The sequence below is a fragment of the Macaca thibetana genome, chromosome 11 (genome assembly GCF_024542745.1).
Source record: "Macaca thibetana thibetana isolate TM-01 chromosome 11, ASM2454274v1, whole genome shotgun sequence".
NCBI classification, from domain to species: domain Eukaryota; kingdom Metazoa; phylum Chordata; class Mammalia; order Primates; family Cercopithecidae; genus Macaca; species Macaca thibetana.
Window position 1 is genome coordinate 11399627 of NC_065588.1, and position 27906 is coordinate 11427532.

Genomic DNA, 27906 nt, shown 5'->3' on the forward strand with positions numbered 1-27906 from the left:
AGTTACTCTAATGGTATTAAGAGTTTGGAAGTACAGAGTAGTATTCTAGCCCTTACAGCCTAGCCACGGGTTTCACAGATGCATCTCCATGCAGAAATAGAAGCTTCCATAGCTAATCTGAACTTTTTAAGGGTTTACATAGACGGGAATATGATTTTGTATGTATGTCCGTGTGTATATACGCGTGTCTACTAGTTTTTTGCTTGAATGTTTATCATTTCTGTCACTTGCAATTTAAATATTCCTAATACATAGAAAAATCCAAAGACTAAGATTGTGATCCTTTATGCCTATGGTATATTATGAATACAGAGATCTTGTGCCTTTACTGGCTTAGGAATAATCTTGCCCTAATATTAATGTTATGAAATCAAAAGGGTAAGATTCCTGGCTAACATCCCACAGAACACAGCAGACAAACTAAAGTTTTAATCTAGTTTTGGACTTTACAAATTTTGTGCCCTAGAGCAAGTTACATCTCGCTTAGCTTTTTTCATTTTAAAGTGGAAATATCTGCATGGTTGTTCGTACATGCTATATAACACATCCTATTCCAGATCAACCACCAGTTGAGCTCTAAACGGTAAATGCCAAAAGTGAGAGGCAGACAGGAAGGGGCGGAGCGCCAGCGGCGCCTGGGGCGACGCGCCGCACCGGACCCAGCAGCGGCAGCGGCAAGCTTGGGTGTGAGCCCGGGGGCCGCTTTGCCCACCGTCCCGCCGGTCCCAGCCGTCGCTAGGGGGTCCGTGGGCCCTGCGGCAACCCTCGGTACAGACGCTGGGCGGGCGGCGACACCTGGCCCATGGCCCCCCCGGCGGCTCAGTCTTCCTTGGCCGTCAGGGCCTCAAGCCCCGCCGCGGCCCCCACCTCGTACGGCGTCTTCTGCAAGGGGCTCTCCCGCACCCTGCTCGCCTTCTTCGAGCTGGCCTGGCAGCTGCGCATGAACTTCCCGTACTTCTACGTCGCGGGCTCGGTGATCCTCAACATCCGATTGCAGGTACACATTTAGAGTCGTGACTAAGCTAACGGCCTCAGGGGCTAGCATAATGGCCTACTCCCAGGGTCCCTTGCGGCGCGGCGGAGCAGCGAATGGCGAGCCCCACAGTCTCGCGTTAGCGCTCAGGCGCTGTTCGCGGCCTCTTTCTTCGCTACAAGCAGAGCTCCTCTGGGGGCCGCCGAGAGCCTACAGTTCCTAGAAAGAAAATACGCGATTCCGGAAACAGAACTGCAGTTAAGACCCTCGAAAAGATCTAAGAAAGTGTGCATCCTAAAACACCTGACGAATTTCAGGACGTGACAAAGCGCAGAGGTTGCATTATTTCAAAACAAAACAGAAGGCTAAAATTTTCAGGAAAAAGCAAATCAGTAAACCGTGAGTACTGGACTGGATTGTAAGCAAGATTTGAATGAGTAAAAGCTGAAGGTATTAAGATAGTGATATAGAAGGTACATACTTCTTCATTCCACAAGAGAAAATAATAATAATCAGAAACTTTCAGTGAAAAAAAGCAAAACTGTACAGGAAAAGCATCCTCCAAGTACCAGACAAAATGCTGCAAGCTTTTGAACTAATGGCGAGAGTGTGAGAAAATGGGCTCTATTGCAATGCTCCTGTGGCAGGACGTCGTGGATCGAGGCTTGGAACCGCAGAAAAGGAAATCCCATAGTAGCACAAAGCTTGGCTGTTCAGTGAATAACATTTAAATAATCGTAAAATACAAATGTTGTTATGGTTTTTATTGTTTAAGTACATAATTATGGTTACGAAGTGGAATGCAAATGTTATTTACCATATTTTAAAAAGAGAGCCGGAAATACAGGTGGGAATGTTGAAGGAGGGCGGCGGGAATAAATGGAATGGTGGTTCTGTCCTTATAAAGTGGGAACTTGAAAGGTACTGTCTGTTGTTGAGTGTGGAACGACTTTTATTACAGGGTAGCCATAAAGTTTCTAAAACGGTAATATATTAAAGAGGGAGAGTGGTAGGGGAGAACAGTATGAAGTCAACAGGAAATGCCTAAAGATGGAGCGCTCAGGTAGAATATTTCAAAAAATAAAAATTGATAGAGTACCTGGCGTATTTGAATACAGCCTAGAGAGCTTTCATTTTTCCATAGAGTGGGGATAAAGTAGTGATTGCATAATTTTCAAAATTAAGAAAATAGAACATGTAATTTTGAACCCTGAGAAAAATAAAAATTTGAAAACTACACTGTATACCTCAACTATGAACAATACTAGTCATGTAAAGTCTGTCATAATTATGTGAATACTGAATACTGATTTTACAACAAATGATTCTACAACCTGGAGGATGGAAGAGAAGAGAGATGTGTGTGTGTAATGGTGGTGAGCCAATCAAGATCTGATACAGAAAAGTGCAGGAAAAGTAGTATACACATGTTTTTTCCAGATTTTAAAAAAAAAACTATAATAAACTACTAAGAGTGGTAAAGTTTTAAATCAAGATCTGATATAGAAAAGTGCAGTAAAAGTAGTATACACATGTTTTTTCAGAAAAAAATAATAAACCACTAAGAAGGGTAAAGTTTTAAACTAGATGCAGTGTTCTATATTCCACTCATTGTGCCCAGCGAACAGTTAGTTGTTCTATGTCTTTAAGTAGTAAGGATCTTGCCCCCTCCAACACCAGGTCTGGCCTTGGATAATTGTTCTTTCTAGTCTTTATTCGTTGTCTCCAGCCAAACTCCACTTGGGCATATTCTCCTTTATGCCTTTTCTACTTAAAGATACTCTGTTTTAAAGCTAAGCTTAGATGACACTTTTTCCATTAAATTTTTCCTGGATTCCACTGACCATATAGGAGCTCACTTCTTTTAATCCATAAGGCCATTTTCATAGGTTGCCTTATTTTTCCCTGATTGTGCATCAGCTGTCTGTTTTATATATTCAAGACAGGTTTCCTAGATGGCAATAAGCCAAAACATTTTAATCTAAAATATCAGAAGTGTAGTTTAATAAATGAAATAGTAATACCAAGGGATTTAGAATGGTGAACATCACTGTTTCGCAGAGCACTAATGTCCCAATTTGTAACACAGAAGACTGTCTAGTCTTAATCCTGAAATGGTGACAGAGTAGGATGCTCCATTTGGGTGACTATGTGAACATGTTCCTACAACTTTTTTCCTCACATCAATCATTTGTTAAACCGAAGAAACAGACTTTGTATTTATTATATCCTCCAACATAATTGACAACTCTTTGAGGGAAGACACTATATCCTATTCAATTTTACACCCTGTAGTAACAGTATGTGTGTGCATTGTATATATACATATATGTACATACACATATATAAATGTAAGTAGTAACTATGTACACAGTTACCACTTACTATATATGTATACAGTTGCAGCTTACATTTACCTCCTAATATATATGCATATTTACATAAATGTAAATATGTAATTTTTACATTTTTACATTTTAAATATGTAAAAATCACATATTTACAATGTAAATGTGTAATTATGTAATTTACATAAATAAATATGCATACATATTATTTACATAAATATGGGTCTATATTAGGAGGTAAATGTAAGCTCTGTGGTTTATCATTTATTCACAATTGCTCTTAATTCTTGAGGTATACTTTGCCACCTACGTGTTGCAATTCAGTGAAATTCTCAGGAGACAAAACAAGATTTTGACCTGAATAAACCAGTTACTGTTGTAATTCACAAGTGAGTTTATTCTTCCTGGCACGCTGCCAGGTAATATCCATTAGGCCAAGGATTTTGTTTGTTCACTGTTCTATCCCCAATCCTAGAGCATTGCCCAGTGCGGAATAGCTAATAAATATTGTTGGATGGATAGATGAATGGCAATTTGGTTGGTATGCTCTACATAGTCAGCAGTCAATAAAGGAAACAGATATATTTGTCCCTGATGATAAGATGATTCACTTTATTGCCCATAAATTGGGTTTTTTCAGACCATGATGCACGTTGATTGTTCCAGAGATCCCTCAAGCATGAAAAAGCAGAGACATAGGTGGCATAATTATTATCAGTAAATACAAAACTTAAGGAATATAGCTGACGAAAAAAAGGGAAATGATGTGTTACAGTTTATTTTAGCTATAAAAGGAAAATGGTGAACATAGCAATGTATGTAACCTAAGGGATAGAGGAAAAGTTTTTTGTTTTTGTTTTTGTTTTTTTTTCTGGATAAAAATACATGTGGTGACAAACAGCATATCATTACCGTCAACATCATTTAAAAATATATATTGAGTTTTTAATGCCAGAAACTATGAAAAAGTGTTTATATACATGAGCTCCATAATTCTCACATATACCCTGTGAGGAAAACATTTTTATCATTTTTCAAAGAAGCAAACGGATTTAGAGAGGTTAAGTAACTTCCTAAGGTCATGGTAACCAACCAGACCTCAAATGAATCTCCAGTAATTCCTAAAGATATATTTCATAAGGAGTGCAATTTTCTTAAATATGTAGATAATTACAGATAATCCTGTTTCTCAAATTTCTGGACAGAAATATTACCTGGGTAATAGTTACTTTTTTTAATGTAACTATTGAGGGTCTTTCATAGTAAAATATAAATATTTAACATGATTTGTTATGTAAGTTCAAGTATTTTATACTCTCTGCAGCCTTAAATCTATTGGCTTATTTTATTAGACAGTGGTGAGATTGAGGGATATGGAAGCAAAGGGAGAGAGAGGAAGGGCATTGTCCTCAGAATGGAAGGAAAACACTTTTCTTTGCTACCCAGAGTAGAGATCAGACAATCTTAAATTTGAAGCCATGTCTGTTCCTGTCCTGGGAATCCCTAACTCAATTTTGTTAGAAAATCTTGCAGTTTGCTTTTAATGGGTGATCTTTCTGGCAGGACATCAATAGCTTTTGATAGAGTCAAGAAGAAAATAAAGTTACATGCAGAAGCATAAAGGGGTAGGATGAAAGTAGAGGAATACAGGGACAAAAGATGAGGGGAAGGAATATCCTAATACTTGGAAGTTTGAGCATGGAAAGTAGTCTAAAGACTATGTTTGGGAAGTTCCAAGAAAATGGGCCAAGGAAAGAACCTCTGCAAGAACTATGAGAATTCCCAATAATTGGGTTGGATTGATTCATGTTAGTCTATTTCTTGGGCTACCTTGAGTGCAGGGAGTCTTCATGCAGTTTTAACACTTGTACTATGGTCTGAATGTGCCCCCCAAAAATTCACATACTGGCATTCTAACCCCCAAAGTGATGATCTTAGGAGATGGGGCCTTTGGAAGGTGATCAGGTCATAAAGATGAAACTCCCATGAATGGGATTAGTGCCCTTACAAAGGAGACCCCAAAATAATTCCCTTACCCCTTTTGCCATGTAAAATTATAGGGAAAAGTCATCTATGAACAAGGAAATGAACCCTCACCAGATATCAAATTTGTGAATGTCTGGATCTTGGACTTCCCAGCCTCTAGAACTGTAAGAAGTAAATTTCTGTTGTTTATAAGCACCCATTTTATGGTATTTTTTATAGCAGTATGAACAAACTAAATAGGATTTGCTCAGCAGGATTACCACCAGGTCAGGTCATGAATCTTTTCAAAATTTCAGTAAACCTCCCCCTACCCTTACAAATACAAATTTCAGCAATGCTCTTGGCATTGCTAAACTAAAAGGCCCAAGGACCTTCCCAAGAGCCTACTACAAATGAAAAGAAGAAACTATGGAAGTCTTAGGAGTTTAATTGCAGGACATCCCTGCCAGTTTCTGTCCTGATTAGGAATCTGCAATGAACATTACAAAGTCATCACCATCTTCATGACTTTCAACACCAAGAATATGGACTTAGCCACTGTAAAATAGTGGAATGCATCAATGAACAATAAAGAGATACGGAGATCATTCATGTTATTAGTGAGGAAGTTGGGTACAACTTTTCATCAACCAAAAAGAAGGAGAAAAACAATCACACAGCCAAATAATGAAATATTGTAACTAGAGTGTCTTGGCTCTAAGATCATTGGCAGAGAATTAGAGATTATGTTCAGCAGATTAAAACAAAAACAAAACAAAAAACAGTGAGCTGTGATCATGCCACTGCACTCTAGCCAGGGCTGCAGAGCAAGACCCTGTCTCAAAAAACAAAAAGCCAAAGATACAAGATGTTTAAAGTTAAAAAAGAACTGTTGTTCAAGAGATCATTTTCACTTTTTAATTGTTTTTCGAAAACTGCAAAAGTATCTCAAACTGAAGTCTAAAAGGAAAATAATTAATAGAAGCTTCAAAGTTCAGAGGCCAGGTTATATCTATATAAAAGGGAACGTAAATTTTTCCAGAACTGATTCATTTATTAAACATGGGGCTGAGGAATAGAGGTGGCAATGTACAAGTCAGGATAATGCCTTTGTCTTCTGAAGCTGCATCTACATTGGTGCCCCTCAAAATAGCTAAAATTGAAAATAGTTTATCAGTCACCTGGGATTTCTTCTACAAATAACCTTCCCAAAAAAATATTGCCTAACATTTTTCTGAATTTATCAAACCAACCATCTGATCAGTTTTCTAAATGAAGATTTATTCTTGGCAATTATCTAGCTCAGGGCCTAGGTCATTGTACACAGCATTAAGCAATGTAGCAGATGAGTGGACTGGAAGTATGGATTTTGCAGATGGCCTCCTTGTTTCTGTATTTTAATTAAGGAAGTTTCTAGCTCAAAGGACATGAAATTAAGGGCAGCAGCAAACCATGTGAACTATCAGAGATTCACCAGAGACTATCACGCCCTCTGAAATATTGATCCATGCATATTTTCACTAGGATGTTTTCTTTGAGTAAAGCTAAGGACAACATGGCTTGCACACCCAAAATATCTTCTCATCTTAACTTCTGGGCCTAAGGTAGGGCTCAGGCATCAGCCGTTTTTGGCATTAGAAACAGGTTATTCAGGTTATTGGCAGCTCCTCTATAAATCAACTGTGTGACCAAACTGAGACGGGGGAACTCGAAAACTCTCATGACATCAAGACTATAAACTTACTTTAGGAGAAAGCAATTGGCAAAAAAAAAAAAAAAAAAGTCAATCATTTTCTTTTCCCAATTATTTGTTCCCAGGATAGGATACAGTTCTCTCCAGATTGCCTGCAACTAGCTTTGGATGTAAGAGTCGTGGTTGTCTTGGATCGTGGCTTGCATCTCCAACCCAGGCTTTTATTATGGAAAATGATGGTGCAGAGCTTAATCTCAAAATGTCATTGTAATAGGGAGAATGCAATACAGTGGTAGCCACAGTCCCAGACTGTCTCCCAGCCTTCATCGTTTAATAGTCATTTTCTGTGCTTTTATTATCTGGAATAGGTTTCTGCTCCATATAGCTTCATCTCTCCAAGGATAGTACCTGAGATGTGAGGACTTAATCCTAATAAGACATTTACTTCTAAGTCCCACTCACTAGAAGCAAGGATTGTGCATGGTTGTTTAAATCTTTTGAATCTTGATCATTAAAGAAAAGTTTAGGCCAGGCGCAGTGGCTCATCTCTGTAATCCTCACCTGAGGTCGGGAGTTTGAGACCAACCTGACCAAAATGGAGAAACCCTGTCTCTACTAAAAATACAAAAAAATTAGCCAGGCGTGGTGGCGCATGCCTATAATCCCAGCTACTTGGGAGGCTGAGGCAGGAGAATTGCTTGAACCCAGGAAGCAGAGGTTGCAGTGAGCCAAGATTGCACCATTGCACTCCAGCCTGGTCAACAAGAGCAAAACTCCATCTTGAAGGGAAGGGAAGGGGAGGGGAGGGGAGAGGGAGGAGAGGGAATAGGGATGGGGAAGGGTAGGAGAAAGTGAGGGAGGAGAGGGGACGGGGAGGGGAGGGCAGCGAAGGGAGGGGAAGGGGAAGGAAAAGGGGAAGGGAATTTTTTTTTTTTTTTTTTTTTTTTGAGACGGAGTCTCGCTCTGTGGCACAGGCTGGAGTGCAGTGGCCGGATCTCAGCTCACTGCAAGCTCCGCCTCCCGGGTTCACGCCATTCTCCTGCCTCAGCCTCCGGAGTAGCTGGGACTACAGGCACCCGCCACCTCGCCCGGCTAGTTTTTTTGTATTTTTTTAGTAGAGACGGGGTTTCACCGTGTTAGCCAGGATGGTCTCGATCTCCTGACCTCGTGATCCGCCCGTCTCGGCCTCCCAAAGTGCTGGGATTACAGGTTTGAGCCACCGCGCCCGGCCGGGGAAGGGAATTTAACTTGTTTACTGAAAGGAATAATTCCAAACCAAATTATCCTCACGATCTGAACCTAAATATAGTCAATGTGATTTTAATGTTGCCCTTTCTAAAGCAAGATAATGTCCATGATAATCATTAGGAAATTTATTACACAGTATCTAAGAATGAATGAAGTTTTAAAAATCTAAATGTCTTAAGACTGGCCTTAAGATTATATATTGTATACATTTTCAGTTACTTTAAATTATTTTATTGTAAAAGTCAACCTAGAACTATACACAAATGCAAACATGCCTAAAATATATGCAAATATGTGACATTCTCTTATAAATTTTCCTTTATGTTCTTATTCTTAGTGAGTTGGTTGTGTTAGTTTTCTCTGATGTGACACACTAGTATTCATGGTATGACAAAAATATATCATTACACATGTGCACACACACAGAGATCTTGTGTCAAAGTGTGGTTTTGATCCTATAAAAATAGAAGCATCATTATGGACATAGGGATAAGTATTCAACTTCTTTTTAGAAGTTCAGTTGATTTTGCACTTATCCTACAAAAGTATGATAGCTTGAATTCCTAGCTAGGGTCCTAATGAGAGAATTATCTTTTGTTTTAAAAGTTACATCTATTGTTATGAGATTATATGCTTTCAACATTTTTAGTTCTTAATGTCTTTTACTTAGTGTTATAAAAATTGGAGTAGATATTAGGCTCTAATGGTATTTAGAACCATTTCCAAATACTACTTTTTTTTCCTCACATATGAATGTCATCACACATTTGCCAGCACATATAAAATAAAACATGTTGCATTATATATTTTATATTTATATTAAGTCTCAAATATTTCCTTGTTACTAGCAAATATTAAAATGACAATGAGAATTACTTTTTTAAAAATCTAGTATTACATTGGCTGACTTTATGAGTAAATTGTTCATTTATAGGCCATTCTAGGGAAATTTTGTGATGCTCACTTATACCTTAAAATAATCCGGGTGAAAAACACATGCTAAAATACATCTTCAATGTGTTCTCATTAATTCCCCTGGAATATAGAAAAATCTGGAAAAGTCTACGAAACTAAAGCTTTCACTCGTTTTAGGTAGCACTTAAGATGCCACAGTAGTTCCACAGCAGTCTGTCTCAGCTTGTGGTTTTCCAAAATTAGGACAAATGAGTGATTTGAAGGAAAAATAATTGATGTCAACAAGACAAAGAAATTGACCTGCTATTTCTGCTGTACAAGGAAAATCCAACCTGTTAGTAGGAGAGAAGCAAAGTGAACCAAAAAGAAGAGGAGGAAAGACACCATCATTTTTTTCATTTTCATTTTCATTTTCACGGCCCTCTTATGGGCCTTCATTCTGAGATTCCTTGGGCCCATGGTGTTGAGCTGCAAACTCCTGATACGTTTCATCAAGGACAGAATTAAAAGGAGCGGTGAGATCAGGGACAGAAGAAAGGAAATTAAGTAGATCAAACTGGCAAGAATCCAGACATTACAATATAGAATTTTCCTTACATCTAAAGACCAACTTGAGTTTCTTTCATAAGTTGTGTAGCTGTTAATCCACAAGTCACTAAGTCCACCTGTTAATGCAAGGTTGAAAACCAGTAGGAACAAAGACCCCAGTGGGAGTACAAGTAGCACTCTGCTAATTCTCCATCTCAGCCAGATGAAGCAGGGGTGGCAAAAATTGACTATTTTAAAGAAGTAGAAAACACTAAGACAGGCAGCAAGCCAGGTAACTAAGTGATTGGTCAGTGCCCCCAAAATACCAATAAATTTTACTAGTTTGTTGAAGGCATATAGATGTGGCCATAATGCTATTAAAAATGAATCAAGTAGTATTATCCAAAGTTGACTGATTCTGGAGATAGCAAGGCTGGTGAGGATGCAGTCGGCTGATAAGATCATTTGACTCCTCACCAGTTAATGCAGTTAACTAGTACAATGAACTCATTCCCTAACATTCAGATTATGAATTCTCCCATCATTACTATCAGAAAGGTATTTCCAATTCCAGGTGGCATTTCTGTAGAAGCAAATCCAGAAAGCTAATGCTATGTTTCACTGATACTTTTGCTGTCAAAATGTTGCAGAGTAATATCCAACTTGATGATTTTCAGATTTATATTTAAAATGTTTACAGTAACTCAGAATGATCTTCTGTTTGATGCCATCTCACTTATCTTCACAAAATATCTTTCTGGTTTTTTTAATATTCATCTCACTAGTAGGCCTGAAATATGTGCAAGAAGATCGTCTCACATATCTTAATTAAAAAAGAAAAACTTTAACATTATTTTTAATCAGCTACTGACTTACAAGTTAAACAGTAAATATAGTAAATGGGCCAACTTATCATTGGTACTGTCAGCAGTTTCCAATTTGTGAGGACATCTAGAAGGGCGAAGTCAGGTATGCAAATACCCAACAGATTTCTTTACACTGATTTGTAATTTCCTCCTCAACTGAAAGTCAATACCATTTGGATTTGAATATTTTAATTTTAAAAGAATTATCTAAAAATAACCTCTATAATATGTGTATTATTCATTTGTTTCATTAAACTCCATCATATTTCCGATTCTACTTTAGATGAATTAAGTGTAATAAAAAGAAGCATCAAAAAGCTCACAGAGTAGTGAAAAAAATCAACATTAAATGTGCTTTTACTACTGAATGTAATCAAAGTTTGATCAAAATGTAATTACAACACAGAGGAGGGTGTTATAAAATCTATGGCCAATAACTAATTCTAGTTTCATGAAGATAATGACAGTTGGCTTGGGTCTTGAAGCTTTTAGGATTTCTTAAAGAAATAGACAAAAAGGGAGATGATTTTACACAATTATGTAAAAGCGTATGCAAACAAACCAAAATTATTCCTCTATCTGAGCTGTTTTACTGAACTTTTGAGCTTGGTTTCCAATGCCTTCCTGGCTATTTGATTCCGAATAAGCTCTTATCAACTGAATTGAAAAACATAGTAAAAAAGATGGAAAATAGCAAAAAAAATAAGACGGAGAGTAGGAGGGAAATTCTTTTCATTAATTCTTCCTTTGGTAAAATCCTTTGTCTCATAAAAATATATCCACAGTAAAATATATTACATAATTTATTTGTATTATTTTGAACTCTAATACAATGGTTTTCAACCTTTACTGCACATTGCAGTTAATGTGGGAGCTGTAAAAAAACATTGATGCCTGTGGGCCACCCCCAGGGATTTTTATTACTTAATTGGTCTGGAATACATTGCTGGCACTCACTGAGAGGCTCTTGATGTATGTCTTACAGTGACTCCCAAACCCAGGCAAAAATCTTTCTACGCAAAAGCTGCAAATCTATGATTCTCTGAGGACAGGACAGGATTTTGCCTGCCTTGTTCTCTGACAATGTGTTTCTATTCAGCCAGTATTGATGCTGACTGGCAAATTGGCCAGCAACTCTCTTAACAACCACATAAGTGACTTTTTTGTTGTTGTTGATTGGTATATTTCCAATTCACAGAACATAAAGGGCCTGGATAATAGTAGGTCTTCCATAACTATTTGTTAAATGAATTAGTGCTAACTTAGTTGGCAGTCCCACTAGCAGCACACAAAAGGAGAAAATGAGTAAGGCTTGACTGTGAAACAAGTATCAGAGCAAGAAAAGAAAGTACCTCCTTAAAATTAGAGAAAATGTTACATTCATATATGAACTTATGAATCATTTCTATTCTAATCCTGAAAAACCCAGCACTGTTCTGTAATCTTTCTAGTTCAATCAAGAAATCATACAGAATCAAAAGGAACATGCTGGTCTGCCACCCAAGATGGGGGAGGCTTGGTACTTTTCTTCATGAAAAGGAACTACTTCTAGCCCAGGGAGTTGAAGATGGCTAGAGTACTAGATTTTGTGACACAAGAAGCAAGATAGCCCTATCTGAAAACGTCACTGATGTTTTCAGAAATGCTTTGTAAGTCATATAAAGGCTAATTGAGAAGAAGACTCCATTGACAGGCATGGCTTAACTGTGACAAACACAGAAAACAAGTCAGTCAGGAGATAGCAATTAAAGAACATTTGAGTTTGTAGTTACACTGAAGAAACTAAAAATAAAAGATGCAATAACAAGTATAAAAACCACAAGTCCCATATACTGTGAGTTGTATTCAAAGTCCAAGTTAATAATCACAATTTTTTCAATCTACATAATTAGAGTAATCTATGTCCTACTCTAGACAAAATACCATCTGGTGTCTAGAATGAAAGAAAAACAACTGTGTGAATATACAAACACCCCCTAAAATAACTATTGGGTAATAGGCTTAGTACCTGGGTGATGAAATAATCTGTACAACAAACCCTCATGACATGGGTTTACCTGTATAACAAACCTGCACATGCGCCCCTGAAACTAAAATGAAAGTTTTTTTAAAAAAAGGAAACACCCCTTAAAGCATGACCCTGGCTCAAAGAAGATGCTGTCTAATCAAGATTTTGCTAGTAAAAGCCACCTACTAAGACATAGCAGATAAACCACCTGAGAGAGTGAGGAAACTGGTGCTCCTCTTTCTTGGAAATCAGTATAGGTGTGGGTTTCTACCTGATGTATACATACAGTACGATTTAAGAAAACATGCCTTGTTATACTTGATTTGTCTCTTATTTGCCTTCAGAACTAGAGCTATGGGTTGGAGATAAGCCAATTTCAGCAGTTGAAACGGGTTATTTGTTCCTCTCCTATAAATTACCCGACTGTGTGCATTGAAATAACCACAATGATTACACCCAGAATGTTGAAATGAGCATTTATTTGACAAGTGAGGTTAGTGGGAGTCTATAAAAATGAGTGATAATCTCCCTCTTTCCCCAACAGCTGCGTCCCAGGGTAGGTCATAATCACATCAGTCTTTCTTCTCCATGGTGCATGTGGCAGTGCATGTGTTGGGCATGGCTCTTGGATTGTGGCTTGGTGACTGCTAAATTCCCACAAAGGCCTTTTTTGGGAGAAAGTGGAGGTGCAGAGCTTGCTCTCATTTGCCATTCAAATTTGCAGATTACTGGCCAGGCATGATGGCTCATGTACTCCCAACACTTTGGGGGGCCGAGGCAGGTGGATCACCTGAGGTCAGGAGTTCGAGACCAGCCTGGCTAACATGGTAAAACCCCATCTCTACTAAAAATACAAAAATTAGCCAGGCGTGGTGGTGTACACCGGTAATCCCAGCTATTCGGGAGGCTGAGGCAGGAGAATCGCTTGAACCAGGGAAGCAGAGGTTGCAGTGAGCCAAAATTGTGCCATTGCACTCCAGCCTGGGCAACAAGAGCAAAACTACATCTCAAAAAGAAGAGAAGAGAAGAGGTTTAATATTTACTAATATGACATGAGCCAAGATCACCCCACTGTACTGCAGCCTGGATGACAGAGCAAGACTCCGTCTCAAAACACACACACACACACACACACACACACACAAACAAATACAGATTACAATATATCAATTGCAATAACCAGAATATGTCCTGGGCTGCTTTTACTAGTTTTACTTTCGTTTTGCTTCTATTGTGAAGAATAGGTCCCTGTTCCTTGTAGTCCCATCTCCCTGGGGTTGCTGCCTACTAAGTGTTAAACATGTGTTACTCTTAGTTAGACATGTATTAATTTACCAATAAGGTTGCCCATGAATTGGATCAATTGCTTACCAAAGAAAAGTTTACTGACACAAAAATATAAAAAATACTGTTTTGGGTTATCTTGTAAATAGTACAAAGTTAAGTCATTTATATTAAAAAATATTTAAAATAAATTCAATATCTAAGTCTAAAATATATGCAACTTGATTTGCACATTACCTTTTATCAAGGCAAGAAAATTATGATTATAATCTTTGATAAAATACTAAATTAGTGATTAAAATAATATATGTACATTTTATTTTGTAAAAGGCAAATTACTAAGAAAATAGATTCTGTATTATTATTAAAACTATCATCATCACTGTTATTTATACATGATACCACATAGCTCAGATGTACTTACAATTTCAGTTGATGCATATGGGGAGGGGGAAGTATTAATAATTCTAACATCATTTCTGGCTCCAGGGCACAGCTGTGCAGTGGTGCCCTCACCTATAGCTTCATCAAGATTAATTTACAAGCATGCATTTATCAGTATTTAATAGCATATTTTTGTTTCTGTACTCTAGCACAATATAAAGAATATATCAAAAGTAAATTCTAAAAGGTATCCTTCGTTGGTAAAAAAAATTTCATTATACAGCTTCTGTACAATGTTTTAATCTATGCCATCATATTCAAAAATTTTTAGTAAAATTTCCCTCCCCTAACCTTATATACAACCTATAGTTACCTTATCTAATCTTAGATTATCATAGTCAAGGCAGGACTATGTATACATATGCTTGTCTAAAATTTACAATAAACCTGCAACATTCTGTAAACAACGTCACTTTGCTTTCTGTGCCTTCCTGGCTAACATTGTTACTATTTTTTCCTCTAAGAAATCCAGTGATCAGATTGCAACAAAATGCATGTCACATAAACGAACACAAACACAATCATCCTCTAAATGTATTTATGATCTTTTTATAGTAGCAATGTGAGTATAATTGTGAATTAAGAGATAAAACTCTATAATTTTAGTTCTGTTACATAACGTGGTAGAAACTGATTTCTGCCTCTCTGAAAATGCTTATTGCATGTCTTAGAATTTAGCAACATTAGCAAGTGCCTAGGAACATCAAAATGTTTATTATTTGGGGCTTTAAATGGACGTCAGCATTAAATCATGTGTTTCCAGTTTCCATTTAAAGATAATTTATTTTCATACTACAAATCATCCTTTTCTCATATAATCATCGTATTTCCTTGTTATCAATAAGACTTCTAATAACAAAAATATACCACTTTTTTCATTTTAAAAAAATGCTTGGGGCCAGCACAGTGGCTTATGTCTGTAATCCCAGCACTTAGGGAGGCTGAGAGAGGTGGATCACCTGAGGTCAGGAGTTCGAGACGAGCCTGACCAATATGGTGAAAACCCATCTCTACTAAAAATACAAAAATTAGCTGCGTGTGGTGATGTGTGCCTGTAGTCCCAGACTCGGGAGGCTGAGACAGAATTGCTTGAACCCAGGAGGTGGAGGTGGCAGTGAGACAAGATCGCACCACTGCACTCCAGCCTGGGTGACAGAGCAAGATTCCATCTCAAAACAAACAAAAAAACAAAAAAACAAAAAACAAAAAAAAAAAGCTTGGCTTTGAAGCTATGAGTCTGTATTTTTCCTACTGTGACTTTAGTTTTTAAATAGATTTTCTACCCACATTGTATATATTTTACCCATTCAAGTTTATAATCTATCTTGGTTTCTAAAGAATCACACACTTTTTTCTCCACAAGTTGCAATTACCTATCATTTGCATATAAAATTAAATAATTTAGATTTTTTGAAATAATATGTGAGGCTAAAATATTGCTTGCCAATGCTCCAAACAAAAATGATTACTTTTAAAATGGTATCGACTAGCAATGTGTGAATTACCATCAAAAGCAGCCTGGTGGGATTTCATTTATGTTCCAAAATTCTTAGAGAAACCCAGTAGGAAAAACAAAACAAAACAAAACAAAAAACAAAAACACAGTGGAAGTGATCCCCAAATGCTCCTCATTGAGTTATTCTCTTAGAAAAGCTTCTGGAAAGTCTGTCTACAAAGGTAAAGGGTTTGGTCTTTTTGTATAGTTCCTAAGATGCCACAGTAGCCTCACAGCTGTCTGTCGCAGCTTGCTGTTTCCCAGAATGAGAATAAATGAGTGGCACGAGGGAAAGGCATGTAAGGCTAACATGACAAACTGTGTGTACTTGTTGTTCCCCAATATGCAAAATGTCCAATTTGCCACTTGTAAGGAAAAAAAGTGAACTATGAAGAGGAAAAGTAAAGACATCACCATTTTCATGGCCCTCCTGTGGGCCTCTGTGCTGGAGTCTCTAGAGCCCAAGGAACTAAGCTTCAGATTTCTAGTATGTCTCACCAAGGACAGAAATAAAAAAAGCAATGAGGTCAGGCACAGAGAAAAGGGGATAAAACTGTTCAAGCTAAGAAGAATTTTTAACAGAGAGAGTTTATCATAGGGAGTTTTACTTTCATCTAAGTATAAAGTCAGATTACTTTTATCTATTATATTCAGTGAGATATCAATAAACATTTCTAGCACTAAACAGTCAAAAATCAGTAAGAACAAAGACAATGTAAGGAGTATAGCAATCACTCTGTTCATCCTCCACCTCAGCCAGAGGAAAAGGGAGTGGGGGAAGTGGGCTATCTTAAAGAAATAGAAAATGCTCAGGCAGGTGGCAAGCCAGGTGGTCAAGTGATTAGTCATGTGCCAAAGCATAGTAACAGGTCTTCGTACTCTATCTGTGGCATATAAATGTGGAGCAAGTCCCACTACACATGAATCAAACAGTATCACCAACAGGTGACCAATTGTGGAGATAGCCAAGCAGGTGAGGATGAAGTCAACTGAGAAGACCTTTTGGTTCTTGATCCCTTCAGAGCAGTTTACCAGTCCAATGAACACATTCCCCAGCATGCCGATGATGAATTCCACTATTGCCAGAGTCAGAAAGATTTTGTCCATTTCGGTGGCCATTTCCAGAGACCAAAAAAATCCAAGTTTTTAATACTTTGCGTCATTAATAAATTTACAATCAAACTATTGCAGAAGAGCATTCATTTCTGATACTTATCTTCATTGCTTTTATTGCACTTCCACTCTTGATCAGAACCTTCTGCTGTTGGATACAGTCTCATATACTTAAGGAAGTCTTTGCCTGTTTTTACTATAATTCTGATCTTAATCCCAAAAGATCTACCAAGGAATGCAGTCTCACATACCTTCACGAAAGTGTTTTCATTTCTTTGAAAGAGTTACTGAATTCTAAACCCAACAGTTTCTGTGTCCATTTATCACTGGCATGGGCTGAAACATTCCACTTGTGGTAATGACTGAAAGGATAAAGTCAAGTATATTAACATGCAAATATAGGCTAGATCCCGCCCACCTCCTCTGATTTGTACATTTCTGCTCACCTGAAATACTACACCACTTGGATCCAAATATCTTTATTGTTTTTCAGAGGAAGCTGTAGATATAATCTAATAATGTTGTTATTATGCAAGGAATATATTTTATAAGTGACTGCTTTGCTTCTGACCTTATGCAAATGCAACATATTTACCACAAAAAAAGCATTAAGAAGTCTATAAAATAGTGAAAACAGAAAAAAAAAAGCAATTAGACAGAATCAAGAATCAAATGTACTATTAAATCAGAAAAGGGAACTACAAACACTACTGTTGGGGGGAAAAGGGAGGTGACATTTGCCTTGGATCTGAAAAATACTTAGAATTTCATGAGGAAACTCAAGTCATATTTTGAACTGATAGAATAATATCCAAAAGACACTAAAACCTAAACTACTTTTTTGAAATTAAAGTCCTACTGATATTTCAGTCTAAATGTTCCTCAGGTATCTTAGAGTAACTTGTTCAAAATTATACATAGTTTTGCTTTTTACCTTGGTCTTATATATGTTCTATTTTTTTTTTTTTTTTTTTTTTTTTTTTTTTGGCCAGAGATATATTGCTACCAATTTAGCCTTAATAGACAGGTAGAAAATTGTTGTAGATGAAATAAGGAAAGAGTAAACAAAAGTATTTGTTCTACATTCTAGGAACAATTATTTTGACAAAACCACCAATGCATCATAATTGAACTCACAGTTACAGATTATGTGTCTTGGTTTATGATCAGCAAACAGATATTCTATTACTAGAAATTAGTAATAGAATTTGCCAGACAAATTAACCCAAAAAATGAATGAAATCATTTTTAAAACTTAGACCTTTTTAATGTTGCTGTCATACTCTTCAATTAAATTCTATTAATTAACATTTAAAAGTGTATATTTTAAGAATGATGTTGTATAAAGAACTACTGGTAAGTTATTTCCTATGAACGAAAATATTTTCATTTAGGGCAGATATTTAAAATTATAGTAAGAAAGGAGGAGAAAAAGAGTAAACAAGAAAGGAAGGAAAGAAAGAAGAGAGAGAGGGAAGAAAGAGAATGAGAAAGAGGAAAGGAAGAGAGGAACAAAGAAAGAGAAAGGAGGGAGTTTATGAGACAGAGAAAGGCTGAATGAAAATGAAGAAATGTAGCAATATCATAAGAAGAATGATGGCTTTGGCCAAATTAGTGTCTAGAGATGGAAAGAAATGTATGACTATGAGAAATATTTAGGAGAAAGAATCAATAGTCTGTGTGATGGATTTGGAGGCTAGAAAAAGGAGGAGGAGTCTGTGATGACATTTAGGCTCTCCTTTCACTCCTGAATGCATGTAGTACTGTGACCTGAGGGAATCACTGGAGGAAGAATAGGTTTAGAAGCCAAAAAGTAGGAGAAAGAAGAAAAGTTGGAAGATGAGTTCTGTTTTGAACATTTTGGAGTATCTGTAAACTCATTCCAAGTGGAAAGTTGAAGTAGGCACTTTGATATTCGTGACTGCAGCTCAGAAAAGAAATTTGGACCACATGTGGAGGTTTGGAGAACATAAACACATATTTGATTTTATAAGAGGTAGGCGCTCCAAGGGTCCTTAGGAACACCAGAGGATAAAGAAACCAAAGGAAAAATTAAGAAGTCATCAGAAGGAAGAGGAAAACCAAGAGACTAGGATTTCAAAGCAACTAAGAGCAAGGAGTGTTACAAGGAGGGTAATCAGTACTTCATGATATTAATGATAAGTCACTTACTAGCTGGATTGAGGACCAAGGAACTACTTAGTTAACTTAGCAAGAGCAGTTCAACTGACAACAAAGCAAACTACCACGGATTAAAGAGTCAATGAGATCCCAATAATGAAGCATTATAAAACCAATTAAGGTAATTCAACACATTAACAGATTAAAGGAGAAACATTCAGAAAAATATTTGATACAGTTCTGCATCTGTTCACAATTATTCTTAGCAAACTGGGAATCAAATGAAATACTCTATTTCCTGATAGATAGTATTTAAAAAAAAAAAAAAAACCTAGAGCAAATATTATAGCTATCAATGATACATTGAAATCCTTCTCCCTGAGTTTAGGACCCAGTCAGTGATAACCATCTTACCAGGTCTTATTTTAAGGCTTCTACTGATCAAAGTAAGGCAAGAAATATACATTTTAAGAAATTATAGGCTGGACATGGTGGCTCACCCCTGTAATCCCAGCACACTGGAAGGCAAAGGCAGGAAGATCACTTGAGCCCAGGAGTTTAAGACTAGCCTGGGCAACATTGTTAAAAATTAGCTAAGCTAATTTAACATCTTTTGCATTTCTTTATACCATCAACAGTTTAAGTCTGAAAATACCTTAACTTTTTTGCCCATATAACTAGCTTATAATTAATACATATTGAACATAATCAAACATTCCAGAGTTTTAACAAAATTAAACCATTATCACACTCTTGTTCTCACTTTGGATGTTATTCAAGAACATTAAGCTCTCTGACTGTGTCATTGGATATATTCAGTTTTCCTGCTTGGTATCTTAATTATAGACTGTCTTCCAGTCTAAAGAAGTACCTCTAATATTGTATCAGCTGTCCCTCTCTCCATGAAGACCAGCCCTGCTCCTTTCACCTAGTCCAGTCACTCAATATTTTTTTCTTTTTCAAAAGCTATGGACTCTACTTTTCCATGTAGGGTGATGGGTAACAAGAGAGTTTCTCCTTCGCTATTATGCAAACACAGACCGATATTGTTACTCCTTTTGCATTTTCTTTGCCTAACAAATTTCCATCTGTATCTTTAGCTGTGGAAGATCTAGAGGAAGAATTTACAGATTGTGAATATTAAAATCCAAACTAAAAGTCTCTTCATCCAAGTATGTGAGAAAAATATTGGTCAGAGTCTTGTTCAGAATAGGAGGAAAAGTATCTGTGGCATGCATTATAGTCTTTCAATGGGCAGAGTAGTGGTTTGACCACTTACAAATATACAAATATGGATTGTATCTTATTCTCTGTTTTGTCCACAGGTACCAGGGGAATCTATACCTGAAGCACTACTGGAGTCAAGGTATAAAACACCTGTGTTCTCTTATCTAATAAGTCTAAGAATTGAACTGCAAAGGATTTTAGTTTGCCAGAACTTGCCCTTCATATGTTAACGTAAAGGATGTTGGTACTAGTTAGACTGGTTCTTGCCAGTGTGAGGGTAGTAACTGATATGCTATTTATGCCCACTTGTTCAACTGTATCTCTTTTGAAATACCTGAGTGATTTTAGAAATGAACCAAGAAATTAGTTGAAACTAAATAATATCTGAGGGAGAAATTATGTACAACTTCAGCAATTATCTTAGTCTATTTGTGCTGCTATAACAGACTGTCACAAACTGGGTACTTTATAAAGAAGAGAAATTGATTTCTCACAGTTTGGGAGGATGGAAAGTTCAATATCAAGGTGCTAGCCTCTGGCAGAGGCCTTCTTGCTGCATCATCCCATGGCAGAAGGGTAAAGAGAGGGAGACAGAGACAGAGAGTAAACTCACACTTTTAAAAGAAACCAACTCACGTGATGACAAACCCACTCCTGTGATAACAGCATGGATCCATCCATGGGGGTGATGCCTTCATGACCTAACACCTTTTAAAGGTTCCACCTCCCAATACCTCCAGGCCTCCAACGAGGTGAACTTTGTGGGACACATTCAAATCATAGCATTTCACCCCTGGGCCCCCAAATTTATGTCCTTCACACATGCAAAATACATTTCCTCCATTCCAGTAGCCCCCACACTGTAACGCATTCCAGCTCCAACTTAAAAGTCCAAAGTCCAGAGTTTCACTCAAGTCAGATATGGATGAGACTCAAGGCACAATTCATCCTGAGGCAAATTCTCCAGCCATGAGCCTGTGGAATCAAAACAAGTTACCTACTTCTAAAATTCAATGGTGGGACAGGCATATGATAGACATTTCCATTCCTGGGAAACTTAGGCAAGAAAAGAGGGGCAATTGGCCTTAAGTAAGTCCAAAACCCAGCAGGGCAAACCGTATTAAATCCTAAGGGTTGAGAATAGTCTTTGACTCCATGTCCCACCTTCTAGACCCACTGGGTCAGGGATTGGGCCCCCAATTCCCCAGGCAGCCTCACCTCCACAGCTTTGCTTATCTCAGTTCACTCCTGAGCAGCTCTCACAGGTTGGAGTTTTGTGCCCGTAGCTCTCCCAGACAAGTGTTATGAGGCAGCACAGGGCAGTGAATGCTGAGGTCTGTCAGGCACCTCTCTAGAAGCCTTGCCCTTAAGGTCCTAACTTGCCTCCATGATCTGGGAAATGTCTTCCAGGTCATTCTCCCATTGTCTTATGAATAGAACTCGGCTTTCTTCTAGCCAGAAAAATCTTTTCAGCAAATGACCACTTGGCCAAATCCTTCTTATTCTCTCCCAAACATGCTTTTAAATTCTTTATATGGCCAGGCTGAGAATTTTCCAAATTTTTCTATTAGTCTTCACTGTATATTATAGATTCCATCTTTAAATCATTTCTCTCTCCTCACATTTTACTATATGTGCTTGAAAGAAGCCATGCAGCCCACTGAATGCTTTGCTGCTGAGAGGTTTCTTCCATCAGATATCCTGGTTCACCTCTCTTAAATTACCTTCCATAAAGCCATAGGGCATGAACAGAATTCTGCCAAGTATTTTTGCCACTTCATAATAAGGATGGTCTTTACTCCAGTTTCCAGTAAGACATTTTTCTTTTCCATCTAAGACCTCGTCAGAATGGTGTTTACTCTACGAACATTCTCCTCAGAACCACAAAAGTAATCTCTAAGAAGTTTCAGACTTTCCCTACAGTTATCCTCTCCTTCTGAGCCCTCACTGAAATCGCTCTCAATGCAAAATTTATGGCAATCTAGGCTTTTCTAGCCTGCTCCTCCCTTACTAATTTCTTGTCTTAGCCTGCTTTGTGCTGCTGCAACAAAATACCACAAACCAGGCAAATTATAAAGAAAGAAATTTATTTCTCAATTCTGGAGGCTGGGAAGTCCAATATAAAGGTGCCAGCATCTGGTAAGGGACTTCTTACTGTGTCATCTATGGGAGAAGGGCAAAAAGAGAGAGAAAGAACGAGAATGAGGCTTAACTTGTCCTTTTATAAGGAATCTGCTCCTGTAATAACAAACCCACTACTCAATAATTGTATTAAGCCATTTATAAGGTTTGTGCCTTCATGACCTAAACAATTCTTAAAGTTTCGACCTCCAAAAACCTCCACACTGGGGATCAAGCTTCTAACACATGAACTTTGAGGGACATATTCAAACCATAGCAGCCATGTATTTTATTAATTATAAAAAACAATAGTAACAACAGCAATAATAAAAGATATCATTTCTAGAACTCTTACTATATGCCTGGCTCTGAGTAAAATGATTGACTTGCATTTGTGCATGTATTAACTTAAGAAAATGCATGACAACCAACAAACATATGAAAAGAAGCTCAACATCACTGATCATTCAAGAAAAAGTAATCAAAACCACAATGAGATATCATCGCATACCAGTCAGAATGACTATTATTAAAAAGTAAAAAAATAAATGCCAGTGAAGTTGTGTAGAAAAAGAAGTGCTTATACACTCTTGGTGGGTGTGTAAAGTAGTTCAGCCATTGTGGAAGACAGTGTGGCAGTTCCTCAAAAACCTAAAGACAGAGCTACCACTCGACCCAGCAATCCCATTACTGGGTATATACCCAGAGGAATATAAATCATTCTATTATAAAGACGCATACATGCAAGTGTTCATTGCAGTACTGTTCATAATAGCAAAGACATGGAATCAACCCAAATGCCCATCAATGATAGACTAGTAAGGAAAATGTGGTACATATACACCAAGGAATACTATGCAGCCATAAAAAAGAATAAGATCATGTCCTTTTCAGGGATATGGATGGAGCTGGAGGCCATTATCTTTAGCAAACTGACACAAAAACTGAAAACCAAATACTTCATGTTCTCACTTATAAGTGGAAGCTAAATTATGAGAACACATTGACTCATAGAGGGGAACACCACATACTGGGGCCTCTTGGAGGGTGGAGGGTGGAAGGATAAAGAGGATCAGAAAAATAACTATTAGGTAGTAGGCTTAATTCCTGGGAGATAAAATAATCTGTACAACAACCCCCTGCAGCACAAGCTTACCTATGAAACAAACCTGCGTCTGTACCCCTGAACTTAAAACATGATTTGTGGGTGTGTCTGTGATGCTATCTGAAAGAGATTAGCATTTAAATTGTTAGACTGAGAAAAGAAGATCATCCTCAACAATGCAGGTGGGCTTCCATTCATCTCTGGCCCCACTGCTGGCTCTGAGGACCATTCTTGGGATAGATGTAATTTAAAGCTGACATAGTGTTAAATGGTTGCATGAGAACCATGTCTTGGGTGCTTTGGATTCAGATCTTTGTCATCTCTCGGGGGAGCATAGTAGAGCTAGATATCAGAGTTCCCTTCTACTGATTTTTTTTTAACATCAATCATGTTATACCTAGTGAACATGGCTCCTTCCACCTCCACCTGCTTCTGTTCATGGGAACCAAACTTGTGGTCTCTCTCTCTAAGGGTATGTGTTAGGGTGTGGGGGCAAGTGATTGCTTTCATTGATTTATTTCTTCTTATTTCATAGGCATAAGGAAGGGCGATCGAATAACTATTGGCTCAAGGAGCCATATTTAAGAAAGCAAACATTTGTTTTCTAAGTGAATCATACCACTTGCATATAGTTAATTTTAGTTAATTTTTAAAAATTGAGGCAACTCATACGTATTATTGAAATCCAACTATTTTCAATGAATACTAAGGCACTGCAGAAGAAAATTCCAGTTATATAGGATAATATCTGCTTTACTTTTTCTCATCCTAACAAGTGTTGATAATTGTAAATGAGATTTTGAAAATTCTGTTTTACTGTGAATCAAGAGTATAAATTCTATTCTGGGCTAGGTGATAAACAAAAGCTTTATTAGCACTTATTTGGAAAATTCAGATAGGACAAGGTCTCTTTAAAATAAGATTGTCATCTGTTACTGAGCACTCAGCAGGTGCAAAGCACAGTGCCAGGCATTTTTATACATTATGCTATTTAACTAGCATAACAAAACTTCAAAGTGGTGGCATTATAGTCATTTAGAAGACTAAAAAGTTTTCAGTCCTTTAATTAAATGTAAGAGTTTTGTAATGGCTACAATGTGAAAGAATGAAGCTAAAAATTGTGTGCTGTTGTCATCTGAAATACAACTGGACACTGTCACTAATTTTCTTATATATATCCGCTCTTCCTGATTTATTTTCTGTGTATATGAATGTAATATGGCCCAGAAAAGAACCATGGCTCTCTGTTTTTATCTAAATTTGCTTTCCTTTTCTTTATATATGTTAATAAATACATTTTTATTTAACTGTTTAAAAATGAATCATCATTTTTCAGAAGCTAAAGTACCCAGATGGGTACAAACATCTGTGAGATGTTTTGAGATAGGGCCTTGCCCTGTCACCAAGGATGGAGTGCAGTGGCACAATCATGGCTCACTCCAGCCTCGACCTCTTGGGTGCAAACAATCCTCTTACCTCAGCCTCCTGAGTAGCTAGGATTTTAGGTATACACCACCATGCCCAGCTATTTTCTTCTATTTTTTGTAGAGACGGGGTCTCGCTATGTTGCCCAGGCTGGTCTCAAAGTCCTAATCTCAAACATATTCCTGCCTCAACCTCCTAAAGTGCTGGGATTACAGGCATAAGCCACTATGCACAGCTTACTAGATGGATTTTTATATCAAATTTGGAGAGTATATTTCGTATGGTTTGCCTTAATATATAGACACATATTTTGCAACTATCCATATAACTGTTCATTGCAGTTGTTTATTTACTTATTAGTTTGTCTGATATTAAAACTTTCAGCCTTCTGTTATTTGTGTGTGTGTGTGTGATACTTATATCCCTATCTCTTTTTTTGTTGTTATAAATAGTTTATCATTGGATTTGGCTTTTTCATACAAATCCAGCTACAAATCACTTATGGGAGAGATTTAATGGAATTAAACCATTTGTAGTACTGATTAGTACATTTGTTCTTATGATTGGTATCTTATTTTTGTCTTTGCTTGTTTGTTTTGCTTTTGATTTATTTTCTTTCCTGACTTTTGCTGAGTTGACCAAGACTTTATACTGCCTTTTCTTTTCACTCCAGTGGTTTAAAAAAAAAAAAAGTTCTGACCCATATTTCTAATCTACTAGTAGTTACCATTAAAGTGTTTATAAAGCTAATTAAATTCACAATTTTCAGTAAACATAGCAAATTTAACAAGCTCAATTATAATACTCCTGTTCCAAGAAGACCCCATTTATTATAAAATTATTTTCTCCCAGAGCTCTTCCTAGCTCTCGGATTTTGTTGAAAACCTCCAGAATTTACTTCCAAAGTATTGCTAATGGTTCTTTACATTATTAGTCATATAATTCATTTACTTATATTTTTAAATAAAATTCAAAACCACGGAAATAAAACTTGTTTAAACAAGTAAAAGTTTTCTGGTTTGAGTGCTCACTCACCAATGCTGCTTATTAGCCATGCTGTGCCTTTTATTGATTGTTTTATCTTGACTTGGCTCTATTTTTTTCAGGAAAGATGCAAGTGTAGCGGTATTCCTGAGCCATGGCATTGTTCATAAATGACTTGTCAGATGATAAGGGGAGATGAGTGGGAAGTCACAGACATTAATGGTGAATAAATGACCCTTATAACTATCTGAAAGTTTACTTTTACTTTATTTCTTTGATTATTTATTTTATGCATTCATCAAGGAGTATAGAAACTCCACCTACACAGGGACCTGGTCTGACCTGTGTCTTGTGAGGCCGCCAGCAACTGTAACAGATCCCAACACTTTGCTCAGTAAATATTTGTTTCCACAGCTCTAGCTCCATAGATATTGATTTCTTTTGTCTTTAACTGAACCTGGAAATCTGCATTTTTTATAAATAGCCCAAGTGATTCTGATGTAGATGTACTACAGAAAATAGTTTTGAGGGATGTAATAAATAGTTAATGTTGGCAATTATTCCACAGGTGCTAAAGAAAACAATTCAATTTCTTTAGTGAATACTATTGGATACATTAACATATGTACAACAGTCTTGTTTTTGTTATTAAAATCATCCATAGCCCTTCATGTCTGCAACATCTGTTAAAAACACTGACAGTGTATACAAACCTATTGTGATATTATAATGCTTCTGCCCATTGCTCTCAATGATTTTTGCTTAAGTAGAATATTACATTGAATTCAGTACATTTTTTTTCTTTGTGACATCTCCAAAATCAATCTGTATCATAAAATTAATAACAGTTTATAATCTCTTTTGGCCAAATGAGTTATTACTTCCAAGCATACAAAAATTAGGAATGCCAGCTTCAAAATTTGTGCAGCAATTGTCAGTCAGTGGCTTTCAAAAAAGTCTCAAGGACAATTGAGAGGACTCTTTCAGACCCTCAGAACCAAATAGATGTGGGGAGTAGTGAATCAGATATGTTTGTCAATATAAAAAAAAAAAAAAAGGTCAAAGAAAGGCTGTCTATACAATTGTAGTACATACTTAAGATACCAACTGTAAGAACTAAAGTAAGAGGAAAGAAACATGCAATTCAGCTTAACAGTCAAAGACAGGTTTATTTTAGAGAAATAAACCTGAGAGGAGCTTCTGGCCAATTTTGGTCAGGAGTGCTCTCTCACAGACTAAGAGTATACATTGGTTTTGCAGTGAGGGGGCTTATCACAGCTTGAAATGTTTCTGTGTAGGGGAGAAGTTTATGGTGGAGTCGGATTGTTTCTGGGTGGTGGTGAGATTATCTCAGGTCTGGCATGCCTCTGGTAGGGGAGGGGTTTGGAATTTTTTTGGTCAGAGATATTATTTGTGGTTTATGGTCATGCTGACCTTAGCCAGTAGGCTGATGACCTTTGGATTTAGGCAGTTTTTGATCAAGGTGAACTTAAAATGATAGTGCTTGTCCACGATGGTGATACTCCTGCTCTGTCACCAGCAATAACAGGTTTTAAAAAATATTGCATTACAAACACATTTAAAGGAAATTTTACTATCAGGAAATGTATTCACTGACAGGCAAACAGGATTTCTCTCCTTGACTGAGAATATGTGCTCCAGCTATCAATACCGTTCATTGTGGACACTCCTCATCAGCACAATATTTCTCTAAGTTTACCAAGCACATGAGGAAACATATGTCATTTACAGGACTTACTCAAAAACAAATCCACCTCCATATCACCTTCAGCCCCAGAAAGCAGACATAAAAAAAGAGGCACAATTTTTTTCTTATTAAAATTATATTCTCAGGAATACTAAATTTAGAAAAATAAGCTATCACTATAGAAGGAAAATAATTTTAATAAATTAAGAACATTGTTTTAAAGCACATGGTCTATGATTCACATTATATGACTCTGTGCAAACAACCCCAGGTACCAGCCAAGAGCCTGGTAGACCCGCTGGGTGGTTAGATCCAGAAGAGTGATAACAATCACT

General features: G+C 37.1%; 3 protein-coding genes across 3 annotated transcripts in view; 1 reads left to right on the top strand and 2 right to left on the bottom strand.

Moving 5' to 3' along the window:
* The window catches only part of MAGOHB (mago homolog B, exon junction complex subunit), a 1022454-nt gene that overhangs the window by 704452 nt on the left and 290096 nt on the right, over positions 1 to 27906 (bottom strand). The gene's annotated exons all lie outside the window — the stretch shown is intronic.
* Positions 609 to 1722, top strand: SMIM10L1 (small integral membrane protein 10 like 1). Its single transcript, XM_050748294.1, has one exon. It carries the CDS (start codon positions 803 to 805, stop codon positions 1007 to 1009), a length of 207 nt encoding a protein of 68 aa, XP_050604251.1. The 5' UTR covers positions 609 to 802; the 3' UTR covers positions 1010 to 1722.
* TAS2R42 (taste 2 receptor member 42) lies at positions 15942 to 16952 on the bottom strand. The gene has a single exon (XM_050748257.1). The coding sequence runs from the start codon at positions 16884 to 16886 to the stop codon at positions 15942 to 15944; it is 945 nt and encodes a 314-aa protein (XP_050604214.1). The 5' UTR covers positions 16887 to 16952.

Excerpts from the sequence above, each read along its gene's own strand:
- SMIM10L1 (XM_050748294.1), top strand. The coding sequence starts at position 803 with ATGGCCCCCCCGGCGGCTCAGTCTTCCTTGGCCGTCAGGGCCTCAAGC.
- TAS2R42 (XM_050748257.1), bottom strand. The coding sequence starts at position 16,886 with ATGGCCACCGAAATGGACAAAATCTTTCTGACTCTGGCAATAGTGGAA.